Source organism: Lepisma saccharinum, chromosome 3, assembly GCF_977018435.1.
Source record: "Lepisma saccharinum chromosome 3, izLepSacc3.1, whole genome shotgun sequence".
Taxonomy (NCBI): Eukaryota; Metazoa; Arthropoda; class Insecta; order Zygentoma; family Lepismatidae; genus Lepisma; species Lepisma saccharinum.
In genome coordinates this window covers 112,448,197-112,471,006 of record NC_139231.1, presented here as the reverse complement: position 1 = coordinate 112,471,006, position 22,810 = coordinate 112,448,197, and the positions used below count along the sequence as shown (strand labels likewise).

Sequence of the window (22,810 nt, the reverse complement as noted above, 5' to 3'; positions counted from 1 at the left end):
ATTGAACTGTTCTCAATCTTAAAATATATCTAGTGTATTATGTACATGAAGTTTTGTGTTTCCACATTGCAGAATTGGATATTTTTTTTCCTTCTTTTCTCTCCCCCCCCCCCTGCCCGATTCATTTTGAACTCCCATTGCCTTCATTCACTAAGGGTACGTGTCTGGAGAGGTGACAAAAATAATCGGAGAAGAAAATATATCAAATTCTGCAACGTGGAAACACGAAACTTCACTTACATAACACTTCAACCACATCCATTATAAATGTCTAGTGTAATTTAATTTTTTTTATTTTAACCGTGTGCTGTTACTGCTATTCAAAACTACCAGTCACTTGAAAAGTGTGACCGTGTAAGGTCTTATAACAAATTCTTACCGTTTGGACTCCAGCTGCTATGAAGTCGATAACAGCTGCCTTTCTCGCCTTCAGTGTGAGCTCTGGTACCTTCATTAGAGACATGAAAACAGCTTGAACCGGGTCTGTGTTTGCAGTTTCATTCTCATCTTCTAATGCTTCATCCACCATCGCAGAAATAATACTAGGAAGATATAATCATTTTTTATACATAAATGTTTAAATGTTGCTAAAACAAAATAAAATTTTAAGTTATCCATTTAAAACTTTATGAATAAAACAAAGTATTCAAAATTCAGTTGAACCCCAGATTTCAAGCTTTTTAATTGTACATTTTCTCATTTACACTTTTCCTCCCTGTTACCCATAAAACAATATCAGCAAAATTTTCCTGGTTATTATATTTTCTCGCTGTATGCAAGTGTAAATGCCAAAATTACTCAGCATATTTTGCTGATAAAATTGGAATGTGAAATTAATCTTAGAAGTGTACCAGTTACTGTCACATTAGATGAGGAGAAACACCTTAACAGAAACACTGTAATTGGCCAAGAAAACATTTTGAAGCTTTCCTGGTGATGAATGATGAGATTTTCCAGAATATTGTTTAAGTAAATAGTACGTATTATAATATTAATATAAGCTTCCCTACATGGTGATGCATTGTTGCCGCGAGGATGCTTAGCAGAGTATGACCACATTTATGTTGCCCTCAGTGGCGAAGCGTGCTGTCTCTGGAAGGGTAGGCACAGGATGGAGCAGGGTTTGTGATTTTTTTTAACAGTAGTACGTTAAAATATAGCCCCTAGAAAATAAAAGATAACATATTGCCTGAATCTCGTCTACGTAAGTCGGGATAGTGATTGTAAAGGATAATGTAGTGATTAACGCTCTCGCCTTATAATGAAGAAGTAGAAGGTTCGATTCCTCCTGGAGGCATTGGTTCAGATTCTACTTTAATCTAGTCTCGATTAGATATCTGAGAATAAAAGCGCTTCTGTCTCGAAGGTCAGAAAAAAGTGACAATGAGACTCGATGTTCTGACCACGCGTCACCCAATGAAAAAGCGTTTCTGTCAGGCCCTAGCCATCTTACATTTGTTAGATTAAAGCTGCTCGTAAAAATTATTTGCTACTTCAATAACAGTACTGTAAATGTTTCTTGCATTACAGAAATGGTTGGTTCACTTGATCGTCACTTAGCGTTTATTTCTTTTTAATGCTGACCTCCGCAGCAGATTGGTTATAACAGCATGCTATGCCAAGGGCCTCAGGTTCGAATCCCCACCTGGGCATAGGTGTTCTTCGTGAGTGTCCCTTCGTCAATGTCATCATATTATCGTTCTTTCTCATCTTCCCAATTAGCCAAAAATGGCAGAAAGCTAAGTAAAATGAACTAAATCTATCAATCAATTATTTCTTTTTAACTATTTTATGCATATAATTCTTCTTCAACAGGCGACTTTTTAAAAAAAAATATATAATATGATTTAGAAAATGATGAAATGCTAAATGAGAACACAGACTGTGTAACACACCGACCAGAAAATTTCAGTAACATGGATTTTCTCTATACGTTTGCATTGTACGTACTTTGCCCCATTTTAAAAGTAGCGCGTTTTCAGTTATGTCACTAATCATGAAAGGAAATTTCGTCTCAATATCCCTTTCCTCAAAGAAATAAAATACTTTCCCTCTCTGAATCGAGATTGGTGTGGTGCACATCCAGCAGCTAACACTTCGCGAAAAGCGGTTCCTCAAAAGAGCTGAAAGCACCAAACTTAACACTGGTAACCAACTTGCATGCATTATTTGCAGTTAGAATTCTAATAATGCCTACTTTGATAGGTTAGGAGGCCAGGCTTAGAGGTGTTAGCAACACATTTTCGCTACATGTTAGCAGCTGGGTGTGCTCGGCTCCCGGCACAGCTCTGAATCTTCCATGGAAACCCTGCTTCAACAAGCTCTGTACGTCCACTGCCTGCTTCGTCACGTGCTCGTACACGATCGGCACTCTTCGGAAGTCAGGGAGAGAGGGTGAGAGAGAGAAAAGAGGCCGGTCTCTCAGGTTACATTACAGGCGAACGCACCTCTGAAATTATGCTTTCCCGCACGAATCACATAGGTTGTTATGGGACGAGCTGAGGCACTCTCGGGCGGGCCTCGCTGAATGCTCAGATACGGTTCCAGGCAGGGTTGCAAACTTGCGGTAATTATCGGAAGACCAAGAATTTCAGTTTTCTTTTATTAAGCGTCGTTTAATGAAATTTATAAGTAATAAAATAATCCGTTATAGACAAATATATTAGGGTAGGCCCGGCCTCATAGGATGCTTCGCCACTGGTTGCCCTCATCTTTTTGCAGCTTGTGGTTTTAGTTTTCACTTTGCTAATTATTATTATTTGTCTGATCTTGTGGAGTTGACTGTTCAGCCAGATTAACTCAGCAGTCAAATTGATTTTTTAATAAGTAATATTGAGACAGATTACTGAGGACATGTACATTTAATTTAATTTTTAACCCAGTTCGGCGAGCTGACTATCATGCAAGATTTCAGTCTGTTTAAATTTTAAAAAGGGATGAAAATTCTAGAGGACTTGTGTCGGATGTATTTGATGTTTATGTAAATGTTTTAATATTAACTATTATTAATTGTATTGAAGGGTATCATTTTACTGATTGTAAAATGTGGTTCCTCTAGGAACCACAAAGAAATAGGACCACCATGTTAATGGAAGTAAAGTGTTCAGTGTCATGAAAATTTTCCATTTGAAGCCCTGGTTTATGTTAATCTCATCTTCAGGGACTGAAACAGAAGTCGGATGACCATATGTCTTGTTTTGAGTGGGACAGTCCTGTTTCAGAGGCATGTTCCATTGATGATATTAAAAAACACTATTTGTGTCATTTTATAAAAGTCTATGCGTTAGCTTGAAAACCATGTCTAAATTTGAGACAAGTTTCATGTTTAAAAAGAAAAAAATAATAATTGATTTTTTAAAACTGGCGTCACGGTAGCACTGTGGCAAAACAGCTGGACTGCTTTTCAAGCACTTCATAGTAATTAAAATGTTCCATTGTCGTGAAACACCTTACTGTTTAACTTAGCTTCATTTCAAGTTTTGTCCCATTATTTGTAGAGCAGTGAATAAGCATGGCCAAGAAGCATACATATAGTTTCAATACAGAACCTGCAACAAGAATTGAAACTCCTGCATCTTGACATTGGTTCTTCTGATATACTTCTGGCATTCCTCAACTTCAGCATAGGAATGACATCAAAGGTTGACCAGAAGGGTCCGGAAAAACTATGTAAGTCATGCCATGATTATTTCGACAACGGGAGATCATATTTCACTTACTGTTTATGATGTATCGTTGTGTTCCATACTTGAATCAATAATTAATAATAATCATGATTTTATAATTTGGCATAACCGATTTCTCAGGAGGGGCTAAACTGACCTCCTTGGGTCAAAATATTACGGTCAACCTAAACAGAAGCAGAGATGAGTCAAGGTGAAAGAAGCAAATCAATGGGTAAAAATCTGATATTTCCCGGACACCTATAACTTCTTCGTTTTGTCAATTTTTGACATTTGTACTTACCTATCTGCTTCGTGGAACATTCTTTAAGGTGTATTCACGTTTTTCGTCCCGGAATCTGTGGGAAATTTAAACTAAAAAAATATTTTTGTTTGAAATTTTTGAGTCCAAATTTCCTATCGATTCCGGGCTCCGCCCCTGGGGTAATTGACCTACCACCCCCAACCGCTAACGCAGCCCCACCTCCGCTCTGCTCCGGCTCCCTGGCTTTATCTATAGAGTCCCTGTTAAAGGCATGTTAGAACTTGGCCGGAGTCACCTGCCTCCAAATGAGCCCCAAACTTTTAAATTTGAAGAAACCCATTACATCACACAAAACACCTTCCAGATGTTAGACAATGCTACAGGAACTTATTACCATAAGTAGTTTCTTCTGTAAAAATGAAGAAATCTCCGGGGAATATCAGGTTAGTACCAATCAATGGGTAAAAGGATCTGTAAAAAACATGAATAAAGGCTTCCCATGATGAAATAGCAGAGAGAAGTGGATAGCTACAGTTAAGCAAGGAAGAGGTAGATACTAGAATGAAGTGTAAAAAGACAGAGGGACTTTGTCATCCTGTGAAAGATACATAGAACGATAACTGAAGATGGTAAGTCTGTTGGTATTGATAAAATTGTAATACTGGTACACTCCTAAAATATAGTAATCTTATCTTAAACCTGAACCTGGATGAACATAGGACAGCTTGATTTCAAAGCAGCAGCTTAGCTTTTCTTTCATTCTTAATAATAATCATAACATGATTATTTAAATGCATTCTAGTGAAGGGTTTTGCACCTGTTATATTCTAAATACTCACTCGTGGAGTATATCTTCGCTTCTTTCAAAATCCTTGTAGAGTTTTGTTGGGAAAAGTTTCCAGAAAGGCAGGCCAAAAAATGCCTCACTACATGTTATAAAATGATTCTTCATTGCCCAAGCAACAGCTTCTGCTTTGGGTGATACTTTTTCTTCCAAAAAGCCTAACCTTCGTCCTAGGACCAATAAAGTTGCATCTGAAATGACAGAACATAATGCATGTTTATCAGAAAAAACTGCTGGCACATACTGGGTACAGAATATAATTTTTTCTGCACCAACCTTCTTCCAAAGTACTTCCTAAGGCGGATGTGCTAAAACTGCAATCAACTAAATCAAAGTTTCTCACAGGTTGATTTTTTTTTCTTCTGGTGAATCTAAATGAGAGAATAGATCACATGTTTCTCCCAGTCTGAATTTGAATTTCTGTTCTAAGTCCACTTTATGCACAGACAGGCTAATAGGGAGTGGACCTGAAGTTCAAAGTGGGATCCAAATCACTATGTGGCTCAAAACCCTTGATTACAATTTTACCATGTTAGCACTACACCATCAGGGAGAGACAGTCTCCCAATTTGAATAATACTCAGACAATAAATAATCCTAGATTTGTTATGGGTCCCACATGGAATTAGCATATTACAGAAAGTTGACAGCCTAAGCAATTGCCTACGTATTAAGCTCGTATGTTACAATATTCATTTGTCAGATTCGTTTACAAGTTGTTTTTTTAAAAAAAAGACATTTTTGAAATAAAGAACTTATTTTCAATAACTAATACAGTATACAGGGTAATTACAAAGTTATTTAAAGAAGATTTTAAAAAATTGGTATAATTAAGTTATGTTGCATGTAATCAATCATACACCAAGTGAATGACAAACATGAGTTTTTTTCCAGTTCTCATAGTGTTTAATATATCTACCCTTTTTCACATAGAACACATTTAGCCTCCAGTCCATTATTCTGCCCACACCCAACCCAGCATATCAGAAGTGACCATGCTAATGGCAGACAAAACCTCACAAGAAGAAATCTCATGGGGACAAAAGTCTGGTAACCTTGGTGGCCAACAAAGTAATGCATAGTCAATGGCTGCCACATGACCAACCAACCCAATGATAGACAGACTAGATGTGTGCAGTGTGACAAATGTTGATGTATTGAACACTTTCGAGGACTGAAAAAAACAGAGTGCATCTTTCACTTGGCATAGGATTCATTGCATAACAGTTTGTCCCAATTTTTAAACATTTTTAACAAACTTTTAATTACCCTGTACAACTCATGAAGAATCATATGCAATAATGGCTATAAGAGAATGGGCTTCCTTTCCAACCTCAACAACAACATTCATTACCTGTCATAAACTGATCCAAAATAAATCCATAAAGTAGCTTCTAGCAAGGCAACAAACCACCTAAGCATGAGTAATTTTTCATTAAAACTTTTCCATCTTGACCCTTTTGATACTAATTAAAGTTATAATCCGACTTAAATTATGTATTTACTCAGCAAAGCAATGTTTCATCCAGTGCCAGATGTACAGATTTTGGGCTCTTCCACACAAAATATCACTAAAGGTCCCTTCTATATAAAATACATGTACATGTGAAAATAAATGTCAAAGGTTTTGCTGTTATTCAGTGTATGGATGTACACACACACAACTACTGAAATATTTGATTTGATTTTTAGCTAATCGCGACGATGAGGGTGAGCGATGATAGGATGAAATTGATGAAGGAACACTCACAATGAACACCTATGCCTAGGCTGGGATTCCAACCCAGAACCTCTTTGCCATGGAAGTCAGTATACCTCTGGAGAGCTAGGTAGAATTGTATTGTACTTCTCATGCAGAAGTTTTGCAAAATCGTGTACAGATGAAACTTTTGATAAGTCACTTTTGAGAGTTGTTTAAAGAAGTACCAATTTATCTGGGAATAATGAACCCATATCTATTTCATAATATTTCTGTAATTGTTCTGCTTTTGGAAAACTGATTTATAACATTAATGCACTTACTTTCAAGTCCAACTTTGCTGCACACTTCCAGCATGTCACATACTTTGTCATTACTGCCTCGAACTGTCCTTAGAAACCGGGCTAAATCATCTGCTAGGTTATTCACTTCAGGAAGTAATCCCTGCACTGTTTGACGACTTGCTATTTCAGTCGTAAGATGATTACGCAAGAAACCCCAGTTTTCTCCATTTCTGCAAATTACGAAGATTAACATGTAAAGACTATACATAAATATAAAATTCAATTCTCATGTCCTCCACACAGTTTACATGGCCATCTGCATCTGGCACAATAATTAAATACACAATCTGCTAAAACATTAAAGTAAACTTTGAACTCGAATTTGACATGTGTACGTACATTTCAAAATTATAACCAATAGTGCCGGAAGTGTAAAAACAGGTTTACATTCCATTAACATTTCATATTTCTAAAGAAGGAATATCTAATCTATCTACAATATATTTTTTTGTTTGTGTGACTTCAAAATCCCAAACACAAAAAGGCCAATCTTATACAAGGAAATGAAGTATACTGTTACATGATAAATGTGAATATTTAAATCATTCGTGTAACATATGTGTTGAAAATAAAGTATGCTCAATAAGAAAAGATCAAAATATTGAAGGGATTAATTATAATTATGTACTCACTCCTCCACTAGCCCAACAGAATCAAATTTTTCTGGCCTGCTATTCCTATAAGCCACAACTATTTCATTGTATGGTCTAATGGGATTCTTGGTAGGGTATTTGAAGATCTTCTCGATGTCATCTATGTCGAAGAGACTCACCATTGGGAGATTCCAAAATGTTTTTTCTTTTACAATGGGTCCATACTTGTCGAACATATCTGCAAATACAGCACAAAGATATGATATAGGCTAAATACGCAGTAAACAGTACAAGTATATTTAATTTAGAATGTAATTTCTAGTCATAGAGCTATAACATCCACCTTAATATTTCATGCACTTGTCACTATTTATGCATAGGTATTTTTCTCCTCTTACATTGTATTAATTTTTATCAAAGGAAACTCGTCATCATCATCATCATTATGCTGTGTGGTTGTGTACATATAGGATTAAAATATTATTCTCAAGGGCTTCGAACATTGAAATAAGGCTTCAATGTGAAAATGCTAAGAACAAAAGTGGATGTCTTCTTGCTGTGAATTGTTTTTGACATTGCATTTCTGCCATGTTTGGTAGTCTATTTTCAATCTCCTCACCCATGATGTTCTTTGGGGGTGTTTTTTCCAATTCCATCTAGTCAGTGATTTACGCTTTACACCCATTAACACCTCCTTCAAAATTTTCGCAACACTGTCTAAAATGAACATAATTTATGTCCAATAATGCATTTACACCTTTCAGTTGAGAATTCTAGATTCACCCCCTATACATGCTACATATAATCATCTTCATGGCCACCCCTGTACACTATACCATGCCATAAAGATTCATAGGGGGTGTGCAGTTTGGACTCTATTCATTATCGATCTCAAACATACTGAAGGTGATGTGATGAGCATAAGGTCCGTTGATGCCAAACTTATGTTTCATGCTCAAGTCCTTCTAAAGGCATAAAGGGCAAATTCTTTTCTTCTCGCCATTTAAAATGCCTGTTTCTTGTCTGTCAGTTGCATTCCCCTTCTCTTCGCTGTAAATGTGGCAACAAAACGTTCAAATTCCCCTGTAAAGGGAACAGTGAGCCCTGGCTGGCAGAGAACAAAGCACGTGCTGTCTCCAGTGCTCCTCTTAGTGGGTGGAAGCATTCACGTGATTCCTGCTAAACTTCCAGCATACGACAGAGACCACCGAGTGGCGGAGTGGTAACATGATAAACCTTCTAAGGTATCGAGGCTGTGTGAGCACCATTTGTATTTTTGTATATTTTAAACCCGAAATAAAAAGGCCCTGTATATATCAAGTTTCGCGATGTATACAGTGCCACTTTACCCAGTCAACACACTAACGTTGCCACAACATTGTATAAATGTTGTATTCATATTCATATTCTTTATTTCCGTTGACCTATGTCCATAGGTATGGAAATCGTCATATAACAATTCATACAGTAATAAAATATTAATACAATTTTAGACAAGGATTACAGTAATGATTTTAAGAACTACTACATGAAGGAAAACCAAATACACTAATAAAATATTAATACAATTATAGACAAGAATTACAGCAATGATTTGAAAAACTTCTGCATGAAGGAAATCTAAATAGAGGAAGAATACACTATTGGAGTGAAATTACATACAATATTTAAGGCCAGCACAATAATAAGCAAATATTTTTTTTTTTAGTGTAAAAATAAGATGTAAAAGTAACTATGTGACTTATACAACATGGAAGAATGCAATATATATATACAGAACCGATTAATGATCATTTAGGCACAATAATAGCATATAGTGAATACTTCATACATGATAATATAAATAGTATAATTTCATTTTCTGTACAACCGAACCCTCTTTGTTGACAATTTATGTAATTTAATATTTACAAATTTAGAAATTCATTTATTGAATAAAAACAATGTCGTAATAAGAATTTTGTTAATTCCCTCTTAAATTGGGTAGTTGATTCCATTGTTTTCATGTGATCAGGTAATTTATTATACAGGTGGATACCTACGAATTTAGGACCTTTTTCAAGGAGAGTGGTATTATGAGTTTGTATAACCAGATTGTGATTTTTTCTTGTGTTGTATTGGTGTACTTCCTTGATACGTTTGGAGAAACTAGACATATCTTGTTTTACATAGCACAGTAAATGTAATATATATAGGCAAGGTAATGGTAGAATGCCAAGATCCCTGAAAATTTTCCTACATGGTTCATTTATTCTCTTTCCTGCCATAATTCGTACTACTCTCTTCTGCAAAATAAAAATTTTTGCACTGTTTCTAGCATTCCCCCAAAATACAATTCCATATGTTAGTTGTGACTGGAAAAGACTGAAATATGTTATTCTTATTGTCTCCCTATTTATTATGGTTCTTAAGGTTCGTATACCATATATGGTTTTGCTTAATTTCCCTGCTAGGTGCTCTATATGTATGTCCCAGTTGAGATTTTCCTGTATCCAAATATGATGAATGTTGTATGTAGGGGAACAACGTTGTGATAACATTGCCACAACGTTGTATGCTTGTTGTATTTATGATGAATGTTGTATGTAGGGGAACAACCTTGTGATAACGTTGCATCAACGTTACAAAAAAGCATTCCACTGAATACGCTTTAGTTTGGATGATCACCACCATGAGCGCCACAAGCGTTAGATCGGAGTGTTTTGTTTAATCTGAATTTGTGTTTGCACTGACCACCAAACCTCATATTTCCTACAGTGTACACTAGATGGCAGTGCGACTCAAATGCAAAACAAACATAACTTTTAGCAACACAAATAAGGATAATTTTGATTGTAATTAGTGAAAAAATGTGTTTTATTATCCTTCGAAAGATGTGTGAATATTGAAGTTGTAAGGAAGATCAGAAAATGAAATGTGTTGAATACAAGTGAAACTCCCATGATAAATATTTTTATCCCAGATTATATAATCAGGAGCTAAGTACTGCAAAAAGAAACATTACCAGGTGTGGTTAGAGATTGGGTAATTCATCAAAATCTCCAGACTAACAATTGCCTATTTTCGTGGAGCAGGAGAAGTTTTTATATTATGTAAAGAAAGAGAAACTGTGACGTTACAAACATGAGTTTTTCCTGTTACGCATATGTATTATATATAAAAATCGCTTGGCATGCGAAATAACCATATTTTAAATTGTTCTATTCGTAAATTACACAGGCAGCAAGGTAATGCTGCAAAAACGTTGTGGCAACGTTAACCCCTTACATACCTAACATTGCTACATAATGATCAGAACATAATGATGTTGTGACAACGTTGAAATAAATGACCCTTAAACGTTGTATCAACATACATTCAACATTGTAACAACGTTAGGTATGTTAGGGTAACATTACCTTGTTGACTGGGTATTCAGTTCTGCAAGGAGGGCGGAAAGCTGTTATCCCCGCCACTGACTCTGTAAACATGTTCTTGTGAAGTTCACTGAAAGATTAAGTCATTTGCAGGGTGCGAAATTATTGAAGACTGTTGGGAGGGAAGATCTTAATTCAGACACACACGCACATTTCATTTGTTACTTTTATGTATATCAGATATTTATAAAGTGGCAAACTAATTCCTTTACCAACTGGTAAAAAATGTCAATAAATTGCAAAATAGTTGAGATTATTTTACTATGTTTAAGTTTTCGTTTAATTTTTGTTTTTTATTAATATATTTAATGGTTTTTATGTTTTATAATTTAATATATATGATATCAATTAGATTAGGATTTCCCTAATTGTCTCATAAGCGATTTATAAAATTACCTCGCATACAATGTATGTTCTTAATCAACTTTTGTGCCCTTGGGAGGAAGACGACTTCAGTAGAATCTCATTATTAAAACGCTGTTTCAAAATAAAGTGTTCCTCCTACCTCTGTAAGCTTCGTGCATTTTCCTCAAGTCATAAGGTCCAAACCGGGAAAAAGCCCACTGCGTTCCCAGAACTGGAAGAGCAGGCCACGGTCCAGGAATGTCTTTCAAACCAGGGCTGTAGTCTTCGTCGGCAACTGGAGAATAAAAACAAATGCATTTTGGATCAGTTTGTTCACGATCAACGGCGGTTTTACTGCCGCACGAATTGGGAAATTTTAAGGAGCAATGATAGTATAGAAAGAATCCAGTCAGGGGTTTATCCACGATTTTTCGCTGGGGGGCTGTAAGTTTGGGGTAGTTAAGTGCATATTTTGGACCGTTTTAAAAATGTTCGCCCTAATTCAATTTCTTCAAGGATGTTTCTAGAGATTAACCCCCCCCCCCCCATTCCCTTCACGTAACATTTCAGAAGAAAAAAGATGTCAAATACAGGAAAAAATTGGAAATAGATTAATTTTAACATTTCAGTTTAACGTTTCGAGTATTGCTTTCCTTCCGATAATGTTCAGTACTTGATTTAATCAATCGTTAGACAAAACACAAGGGATGACATTAAAAAACACAAAATTTTAACATATTATTACCAGGAATCATTTCATGCAATTCTTAAGCTAGTTATAAAGAAATTAGGAACACTTGCGCAATATTTTAACTGTATTTGTATCGTTCTTGCCGTAGGTGTAACTCGGAGTTCAACTTGGGAGTGCCCAATTGAAATATCAGTGAGAATGCATTGCATGGGTGTGCGCGCACGGTGTCGTGTCGTTTGCGCCTAGGGTTCTTATCGGTTCATTTCCGCCGTGATATATGTCAAGACCTTCCTAGGCTGGTTTTCCCACAATCCAAAGTGTCATCACCGCCGCGCGCACGTGTGTTTATGGACACATGGTGCCTAGTGCATAGATTGGACTTAAAACATGACGTTGCACAGCTGTGTTTACACTTAAATGTTAAACCTATCCAGAGAGTCAAATATGACTTTACTTATTTCAAAAGACGTTACACAGGAACACTTGTATCAACTTTATTCCACAACACAAAATACATAAATCAGCATCAGCCTATTAACTATTAATTATTTATACACTACATAAAATCCTCGAAGATCGCCCGCGCTTCTGTACTTCGAAAGAACACACTCAACACGTTTGTCGTTCTGATGTATTGATATTTTCTTCTCTTCCCAGCCTATAGACCCAATTCTGCCATCTCAATTGCAGACGAGTTTCTCTTTGTTTCCGCCTTTAAGGCTTCAAGCAGCACGTAAACATTGGGTTGCATTTTCCCGATGACTTTGTTACGCTTTGAATGCCATGACTCAACGACATTATTTGTCCTGTGTCTTTGGTTGCAACAGTTCAACGCAGATATTGGAACATGTTCGTTCTCCAACCACTGTTTCACGAAGTAGTCATTAAACACTGGACCTTTTGACAGGGGCGGCGCCAGAAATTTTCGATCGGGTGGGCAGAAACTCCTTATTGATAAATTAAGGTGGGCAATATAAATGTAAGACCATATATACAAAGCATTCCCTGCGAGACTCGGCGGCAAGCGGACCTGCATCAGCGTTTGTCTTTCCCGGTGAACGGGGTCCGCGACAGTCGCTAGAGTCGGCTATTAAAATTACAGTCTTCATATTGTGTACTAACCTTGACTACAGAAGGTGTTGAAAATGATGTCCCTCTGCTGCAACACATTCCTGACATCTCCGAAGGAAATTGGCATTTACACGTGAAAGTTCGTCTACTGTAATTCTCCCGATTTCATGTATTATACTCTCTTTTAACTCGGATGGTGTGCGGATTGTCTTTGTATACTTTATTTTTAGATTTCCTCATTTTTCTTTCCACTTTCATTCAGAACTGACCCTGTTACTCTAAACTTTTTTTTCTTCAAGGTTTAATATAGTGGTCCTATGTGGAACGGGAACACCAGGAAATTTCGTTGCAAAACGTCGTCGCACTTCTCCACAATTCCTCTTTCCGAAGTAACACTCGACAAGATAAATCCTCTGTTGTAATGTAAACTTTTGTGGTGCCATATTAAGCCACAATCTTCAACACACGGACACGACACAACACAACTTTCGAGGGAGGATTATACTGGCGTCAGTCTGCAACGTCAACAGAAAGGGAAAGAGAGCGAAGGCAGGAAGAGCGAAAAAAACAGACTGTAACGTGCGACTGTCGCAGACCCGTTCACCGGGAAAGTCAAGCGCTGACGCCGGGCCGCTTGCCACTGAGTCTCGTAGCGAATGTCAGGGAATGCTCTAGTGTATATGTGTATGTAAGACGTATGTATCCCCCTCTCTCTTACACTCCCGATTCTCCTCCTACTTCTTTTCCCTTTCCATTTCTCTTTTTCCTCTTTATCTTTTCTAATCTATTGTCACATCTTGTTCCATTTCCTTTCGCTTTGTCTCTGATGGACACAATTATTTCATGCGCAGCCATACCCCAGCCATACATTCTAATCACATTCTTTCATGCATGTTAATACAGTGAAATAAATGTGAATTAGGTTAGCTTGTGTTGCAAATACAAGGCACATACTTGATTTTATGTATTCGGCGTCAATGATAGAAAGTGCGATGGTAGACAATCGTGAAGCTTATCGTAATTTAAATGCATGTTCCTGAGCATAGTATTTTCATCGTATAAGTTTTTGACTGAAAGAGTTTTCTTACTCCTTGGGGGTCACTTTTCTTAGCATACAAGGTTTGTACAACTGAGAAATCTATCTGAATGTTTGTAGTAGCGGCGATTGGGTGCCAACATTTGAGGGGCAAGGACAATATACTTTTTCTTGGTAGAAAAGGCTTAGCATAAAGAGGCCATAGTGCGGGGGCAAAAAGTGGCAAAATGTGGCGGGGAACTGCATCCCCCACTTCCCGCTCCTCCTAATCGCCGCCACTGAATGTTTGGATCGTCTTATTAGGAATGATTTAAATCACACACGGAAGACAAATTCTTTGTTCATGGAAGTATTCCTAGCCTAATGAAAGGCTATATTGACAAAATATCACTCATAACTCATAAGTAATAAACAGGTAAGATTGAAAAATCTGTTCAGAATTGAAGAGATTATTAGTTAAGTTGCTATTTGTTTTCGGAACTGTCATGTTACTTATGCGGGAGAAGCAATACACGTATGGTTACATGAACATATTTTTTGAAGTAACAAAATGATTTAGGACACAAAGAATTCATCGAAGTTGATCACCGTGCCAATAATAATTCATATAGATATGTTTCATAAATGACTTGGGTTGTATGGTGTGACCATTTCGAACACACTAGAATGTCAACCTCTACCCTGTGCAGCATACCCTGGAAACTTTATTCATTCAGGGCAACGAGTCCCTGGCGCTTGGAACCACTGTCAAAGAAATAATTTATGAGGGTTTGTATTTTGAGTGTCAGCATGTGTTTGTTTTCGCCCCTTCGTTACTTTCATCTAATCGCCATCGAACCTTATCGTCGTCATTATCAAAATTAACAGAAAAGACTAAATAAAGCAAATCAACCACAACTTACTCTTCCAAAAATGGAGTTTCAGTAGTTCATACCTCTCAGAAAGTTGAGGTGGTAGTTTCAATTGCACAGAGTTTCATTAGTGGATCAAGGCAGCTAATTCCGTGAACAATGACGATGTTTTCCAAAAGTCTCAAATATTTGTCTCAGGCAATCACCCTCTTAAAATGGACGCATCTTCTGTTGTGATAAAATGCCACGTTTGGTGCGAGTTCTTTCTGTATATTTTTCCCCAATGGCATAACGCTGTCGCATTATAATAAAGAGGTCCCGTGTTCTACTCCCCCCCCCCTCCTCTGGTGGGAGCACAATGCACAATGGTTCGGACTACACGTTAAACTCTAAGTTTAGTCCCGATTAGCCTATTTGAGCATAAAACTGGGCTTAATAACAAACTAACAAAATCGTCTTCTGGATACTTGGTGACAACTTTTTTTCTTTACTTCAACTGCATCTACAGATTCTGTTGACATTTTCGGCTGATTCATGTGGCAAAATTTATGTGTAGGACGAGAATTTCTAAATAGGATAAGCCACTCATTAGTAATTGAATAATTCTGTAGCTTTTTCCATACATAACTGGTTTACTAAAATTTATTCACTTCAGTATTGTAGTGATTATTGTGATTGCTTCTTATTAGTAGAATGAATATAAAGTTGATATTTCGCATACCATATTGATATTTCAAGATAACAGGTATATAAAAATTGTTATGAAATAAAAAAGGGGACACTTCTGGAATTTCAATGCAGAGCTAATTAAAATTATATTATACTCTCTAGCATACTTAAACCCGAAGGTTTATGGCTGCAGCAACACAAGCCTCCCATCTGTCCCTGTCCGGGGCAAGATCAATCCAATCTTTCCCATCCTTGCCGATTTCTTTTAGGTCCATCTCAACGATATCCTTCCATTCTCGTCTTGGCCTTCCTACAGGTCTCTTACCATCAGGTTTCCCAACAAGAATCCTGTAAACTATTCTTTCCTCTGCCATTCGTGTAACATGGCCTGCCCATCTAAGTCTTCTTGATTAAATTATTCTAATAATAATAATTAAAAAGTCGAAATAATGTATTGTGTTGCCGGAGGAAGTAACGCTAAGATGATGTTTTTATTTGTTTATTTGAAGATTATTTTAACCATACCCAGGCCGGGATTTATATACGTGTGTGGAGGCCCGGAGCTGCAGTCCTCAAGTTCAACCTAAATTCTGATCTAATCTTGATCATACCCTGCATAATTTTGAGCCTCCTAAGCATACTAACTGCTTTTAATCACAGTTTTTATTTCAATAGCTCTAGTAATTACTTTCACTTTCTAATGACAAAATTGGCTTTTATGGGATGATAATATATGAACATTTCATACATGTTATGAACACCAGAACACACTTATTTATGGAATCATTCATATAGCTATCTCCAAGTATATGTACTTATTGAATTTGATTGGGTGGGCAATCGGGTGGGCACAGGAATTTTTGGGTGGGCGCTTGCCCACCCGTGCCCACCCCTGTCGCCGTCCCTGCCTTTTGATCGAGTGGAGAACTGTCTACTTCTGATTCAGGGGTCAATTCTCCAAATTGCTTGTTTAAAGTGGAAATTGCATCCAGAAATGTAAATAAGGGACGGCTTTTCCGTGCGTTGTTTCTATCATGTCCATATTCTCTGCCATCTTGTCGTCTCTCTCAAGTCTCAGTTTTACATAAATACTAATTTCCCAATGTATATCCCTCATTATATACTTTCATCTTACATTCATTTACCAATCACCTTCCTTTTCAATCGAAGATAAACAGCCGCAGCTGGGCAACGTCATAAACACACGTGCGCACGGCGGTAATGACACTCAAGATTGTGGGAAAACCCACCAAGGAAGGTCTTGACATATGTCGCGGCGGAAATGAACAGATAAGAACCCTCGGCGCAAGCGACACGGACTCAGACGCACTTGCCTGTCTGAAGTAGTAGTAATAAATGCAGATATAATATGACAATTAAATTATGACACTGCCAGCGAAGCGAGCAAGAAAATTTTTAGAACTATTTCTTTGCAAACTGATTATGCATATTATTAGTTAAACATAGCAACAGTATCCCATGATGTTTACTCTTTACAATCTTGCTTTGCTCGTTCGTTGAAGACTTCAATATGAAATTCCTTGACCGATTTCATTCAAAAGCAATATCAGGTATCTATCAAACGTGCATCACAACTTCCCACTATATTTTAACGTCTTCATGGCCATGCTCTAAATATATCGAGTTTCATTACTTTATTTCAGTTTGTGAATCATCGTTTAAACAGAGATTTGAAAACACCAGCAGAATTTGGAACTCACTCGCTACATAGAACTATTAAAATTATACATGCATATTTTCTGTTAGAACAGGAGGGGGCAGGGGGCATGTGGTGAGGTAAAGAGGATGCCGAACGAGCAAAGCAAGATTGTAAAGAGTAAACATCATGGGATACTGTCGCTATGTTTAATTAATAATATGCATATGCATCATACCCTAACAAAACTTTGGAAAATACGCTTGGCGCTTTTGAGAGTTTATCTTTCAAATACTAAATGAGAGACTCTAAGGAATTAGGAGTCACGTGCCTCTTTGCCTTAAAAGAAAACGAAATAACATGTGCAAATAAACGCATGGCATGTTAACTGCAAAAGGAAAAAAATAATTTTCACTTCAAAATTGAGGCAATGCTTAATTTTATTTTCAATTATTGTGAACTGCAATAATTACCGTGGAATTTCTCTACTCTCAACAACATACAAAATATTGTCTAACATTCTTTTAACAAGACTAACCCCATATGCTAATGAAATTATAGGTGATTATCAATGTGGATTTAAACGTAACAGATCAACTACAGATCAAATTTTTCACATCAGACAGACACTTGAAAAAAAGTGGGAATATAATCAAAATGTCCATCAGCTATTCATTGATTTCAAAAAAGCATATGATTCGGTCAAAAGAGATAAATTATATAATATATTAGTAGAGTTTGGAATACCTAAGAAGCTTGTTAGTATGATAAAAATATGCACCAGTGAAACAGAAAGTAAAATTCGTGTGGGTAATAATATGTCTGACAAATTTATAATTCATGATGGGTTAAAACAAGGAGATTCATTATCTCCATTGCTCTTTAATTTTGCCTTGGAATATGCTGTTAGGAAGGTAAAAGAAACTAAAGAAGGACTAAAATTAAATGGTGTGACTCAGTTGTTAGCATATGCAGATGATGTAGACTTACTGGGGGATGATGTGAATACAATTAAGAATAATGCTAAAATATTTTTCAAAACTGCTAAAGAGATAGGTTTGGAAGTTAACAAAGAGAAAACTAAATATATGTTTACAGGCCGAAACCAAGTGTTAGGTAATAATCAAAATCTAATTATTGATAACAACTCGTTTGAACCAGTTTCCAAATTCAAATACTTAGGAGTAATATTAACAAGTGAAAATTATATTAAAGAGGAAATAAAAAGTAGGCTTAATTCAGGAAATGCATGTTACTTCTCTCTTCATAAACTTTTGTCTTCTCGTTTAATATCTAAGAAACTAAAAGTTAAAATATACAAAACAGTAATTTTGCCTGTAGTATTATATGGGTGTGAAACGTGGTCCCTTACATTGAAAGAGGAACATAAATTGAGAGTATTTGAAAATAAGATCCTTAGGAAAATCTTTGGACCTAAAAGGGATGAGGAGACAGGTGAGTGGAGAAGGTTACATAATTTAGAACTACATAATTTGTACTCATGTCCAGATATTATTAGAATAATTAAATCAAGAAGACTTAGGTGGGCAGGCCATGTGGCACGAATGGGAGAGGAAAGAGGAGTTTACAGGATTCTTGTTGGGAAACCAGATGGTAAGAGACCTGTAGGAAGGCCAAGACGAAGATGGAGGGACAACGTTGAGATGGACCTAAAGGAAATTGGTAGGGATGGAAAAGAGTATATAGATCTTGCTCAAGATAGGGAAAGATGGAAAGCCTATGTTGCTGCAGCCATGAACCTTCGGGTTTAAGAAGGCTAGAGAGTTAGTTAGTTAGTTATTATTTAAAAATTGAATAGTATTTATTTCACTGTCCAACACAAAGAGCACAATGAACCAAACACATTTTCTCTGTCCACGTTTTCCAGCAGGCAGTGGCAAGCGCCGTCGTGCCCTCACTGGTGCGCCTATGGTCAGATATAAATTTGGGACTTAATGTAAATTAAATTTCTTTTATGTTTAATTCCTTACACTCAGGCCCGTAGCCAGGAATTCTTTGTAGGGGGGGGGGCAAAGTCAATTCTAGAGGGGACAAATTTTTAAAATATTGTGTCGGTCGAATTGACAGATATAGCAGGGTACACATAGGCACTTGACACCTCCCCCAAAAGAGATAAGTAACAGAAAAGGGATGATATCTTTAAACTGCAACGGACAAAAAAAAAACTTCGAGCAACATCAAATGGCATTTTTTCGATAATGACCTTTCCACATTGGCAAATAATATAAAGTTTAACATAAATAGGCTAATAGGGACTGTATCTACTTGATATTTACAGGTTGCTAATGTTAATAGACGATTAATGGGCCTCTGAAGAACTGATTAAGGGAGCCCTTTATAAATCATGCTTCATAATGATTCCCTCTAGTTTCCAGTATGCAAGATTATTCCACACAAAGGAATCAAAGGAATCTAACGAGAATCCAATAACACCATTGTGTTCTGTTATGCAAGAAAAATCGAATTAATTAAATAATAATGGTTACATATTATCTACACTTTGATGAACTATGTAAAAATTTGTAATACATTTTTTTTGTACTTGCTAAAATATGGGTGTCCACCACGGACTCTATTTCCTTCAAAGGGGAGACTCTTGCATCACTACAGACAATGTTTGCCTACTGGTTACGTTAACCATTTTGCAAAATATTGTGTGAATTGTATTATATTATAGTTGAAATACATGTTTTGACACCTGACAAACAAATAGGAATCCCTTGATTGATCAATGACTTCTTGGATTACAGTGTCATCATTAATATTTCATATTAAGTTTCATAGAAAGAAAATGTTTTAATAGGGCGCTAATAATTTTACGGGGCACCATGGCATTCTCTTTAACATTTTTTTTTCATATAGATCGTTTGGCTCCCAGGGCTGATGCCCACCACCCCATAGCTATGCCTCTGAACTTGGACTATAAGAAGAATAGAAGGCATTGCGAGCGAAGTGAGGAAGAAAATTTTACGAAATGTACTTTTATTTGTATAAAATTTGAAATCGAGGGGGGGGGGTAATTGCCCCTTGCAAGTGCCCTTGGCCGTCTCGAAGAAAAATACAAGGATCTCGTAAACACTAATTCCATCATGAGTATCCAATTGTCCTGCTATTCTTAGATTCTCCTAGTCTTGTTTTTTTTACTTTAATGTTTGCTTCCCCTAGAATGGACTTCCTTCCAAGGTCAGGAGGGTGGGGGGACAATGCTCCCTGCCGCCCTGTGGTTGCGGCACTGTTTATGAGTGTCTTCATCAATTTCACGTCATCATTCATTGCTGCGATTAGCTAGAAGTGGCATAAAATCAACGCTAAGTAACAAAAATCAAATATCCACTCCCTCTCTCTACCACATGAATCACTATTACCAAAAAGGATTTTTTCCCCTCCCAATCCTGATACGACATACTGAATCCCCCACACGTTTATAAATCACAAAATCAATAAGTGTCTTTGTTATGTTGCTAGAGTAATTGTAAAGATTAATGAGTATTCTAGTCGTTCTGTATTTTTCACAGGGGGGCAATGTCCCCTGCCTCCTCTAGCTACGGGCCTGCTTACACTTCCTTTGCTTCCTCTGAAAAGTTGAATAAACTTAAAAATGTCATTATGTCAGGGAACCGACTAGATACAAAGAGAAAGACAATTTTTACTAAAGCTATATCTATGCAAACTGACAATAACTTTAATTTAATAGGGTGCCAGTAATTTCACAGGGCACCACGACAATAACGTTATTCTATTTTTATCTGTTTTGCTTGTTCGGCACCCCATTTGTAGCGCCCAGGCAATCACCACACGTGGACCCTCCCCCTTTTACAACTCTCTTTCTAATAGTATATAATTTATTTTACAAAGGTAAGAACTCTTGGAGCCACAAAAATGGTCATCAACTATAGACGTGAATGAATCACTTCATGAAATACTTGCCATTTTATATCGAATACTCGGTCAGTAAATTTTATATTGGTACTTTATGAATATCGGTTGGAAGAAATTATACCTACATATAGTGTCACTGATTTTCAACTCACCACTTTCGGTTTCTTTCTGTCTGGTTTTTCGTTTTCTCTATCTTCTTCGACAGTTTTGCAGTCAAGTTTCAGACATTTTATACACTAGACTTGAGAGCATCTGGGAAGGCGGGTGGAAAGTGGGTGCGCAGTAGCAAGGAAAGGCAGCGTTGCCAACCCTAGCTATAAGTACTGAAACCATCCGTAAAATGTAACCACCACAACTAGGGACAGCATTCCAAGCATTATGTACGTACCTATTCCCTTGCAACTCATCCCAAACAAATAAATAGTGCAAAATCAAAGTCTTCATTGTCGGTGAGGCAAGGGACAGCTGTTTGTATCGAAATAGGAAAAGGTGTGGGTAATTGGGACGGAAAGTAAAACGCGTGAAAACCTGCAGAGAACGTTTTGCCTTTTATCTGGTCCGTGAGGCAAACACGATATCTAAAGGGCCTCCCACATGGCGGAGTAGTAGCGTCGTTGCCTTGCAATCAAGTGGTCCCGGGTTCGATACCCGGTGGAGGTTCATGACACAGTGGTTCGGAACCCACTTTAAACTGTAGGTCCAGTCCCGATTAGCCTTACTGTGCATAAAGTGAACTGAAAACATAAAATCAAAAAACAAAATAAAAGTTGATACTGAATAGATTGGGTTCAAGCCACCACGATCTTATGCAATGTTTTATAACGGCAACCATCATGTCATACAGTTATGTTTGAGTTATTGTTGTACGTATTATTATATATGTAAAATTACTATATCAATACGGGTAACAATAACAATGTATCTGTACTATATTAGTGTTATTGCCATACCTATTGCCATAGTCATCCATACGCGTAATAAGAACGCTAACCAAAGAAATCGTTCCCAGTAATTCTGTAATGTATTGAATTAAAAATGGAAAGTACAACCGTACAACGAAGAACTGGAAAGTTACAGCACTTATTAGAAAATAATATACGTGTAACAGTCCAAGAATTCATTTCGATCTAAATATTTTCTGGTAAACAGAACCATAACAGCGAAATAAGTGTTTGTGGTTATTATTCCTTATTTTGTTATTATTATTATTATTACAAACGCAAATAATAAAATGTCTGATAAGTGTGAAATTCTACTACCCTTTGCAGTAGCCTACAGAATAAATTCAGTGAGCAGCGTTTGTTTCCCGTGCGAGGCTGGCAACGCTGACTTGGAGCCAGTACGGTCGAATCTGCAACTGTGTAGTGATGGGTTCAAGCCGTTCATTTGTGCGAGTCGACTCATGAGCGCTCGCTCACTGAGAAGAGTCGTTCAAATGAGTCGTTCAAAAGAGTCGCCAAGCTTCTTTTTCTCGAAACACATGCCTGAAGAGGGGGAAGGGGGTAGGTGGTGTTGAAGCAGATGATTGTATTTAAGTAAACGAACACAACGTACGTCCTTCAAGATTAATAAATTGTATTGCATTTTTGTGTATGTGTGTGTGCGTGTAGCCGACTAGATGGCCAAGATTCTGAAGTAATCGACATTTGATCTTGCCACAGAAGTTCCCGGGATCTAGTCCCGGTCTGGGCAAGGATATTCTTTACGAGTGGCCCTTCATCTATATCATCACGCATCATCCTCATCGTCGCGATTACTTAAAATTTG

General features: G+C 37.0%; 1 protein-coding gene across 5 annotated transcripts in view; it reads right to left on the bottom strand.

Moving 5' to 3' along the window:
- Nucleotides 1-22,810, bottom strand: part of LOC145985313 (ecdysone 20-monooxygenase-like) — a 72,874-nt gene that overhangs the window by 7,867 nt on the left and 42,197 nt on the right. For all 5 annotated transcript variants that reach the window (XM_083119166.1, XM_083119170.1, XM_083119167.1 and 2 more), the window contains exons 3-7: nucleotides 11,329-11,463; nucleotides 7,447-7,645; nucleotides 6,794-6,984; nucleotides 4,767-4,962; nucleotides 380-542 (exon numbers count right to left, since the gene is read on the bottom strand). In XM_083119166.1, the coding sequence (XP_082975292.1) occupies nucleotides 380-542; nucleotides 4,767-4,962; nucleotides 6,794-6,984; nucleotides 7,447-7,645; nucleotides 11,329-11,463 (884 nt within the window). The remainder of the gene's footprint in view (nucleotides 1-379; nucleotides 543-4,766; nucleotides 4,963-6,793; nucleotides 6,985-7,446; nucleotides 7,646-11,328; nucleotides 11,464-22,810) is intronic.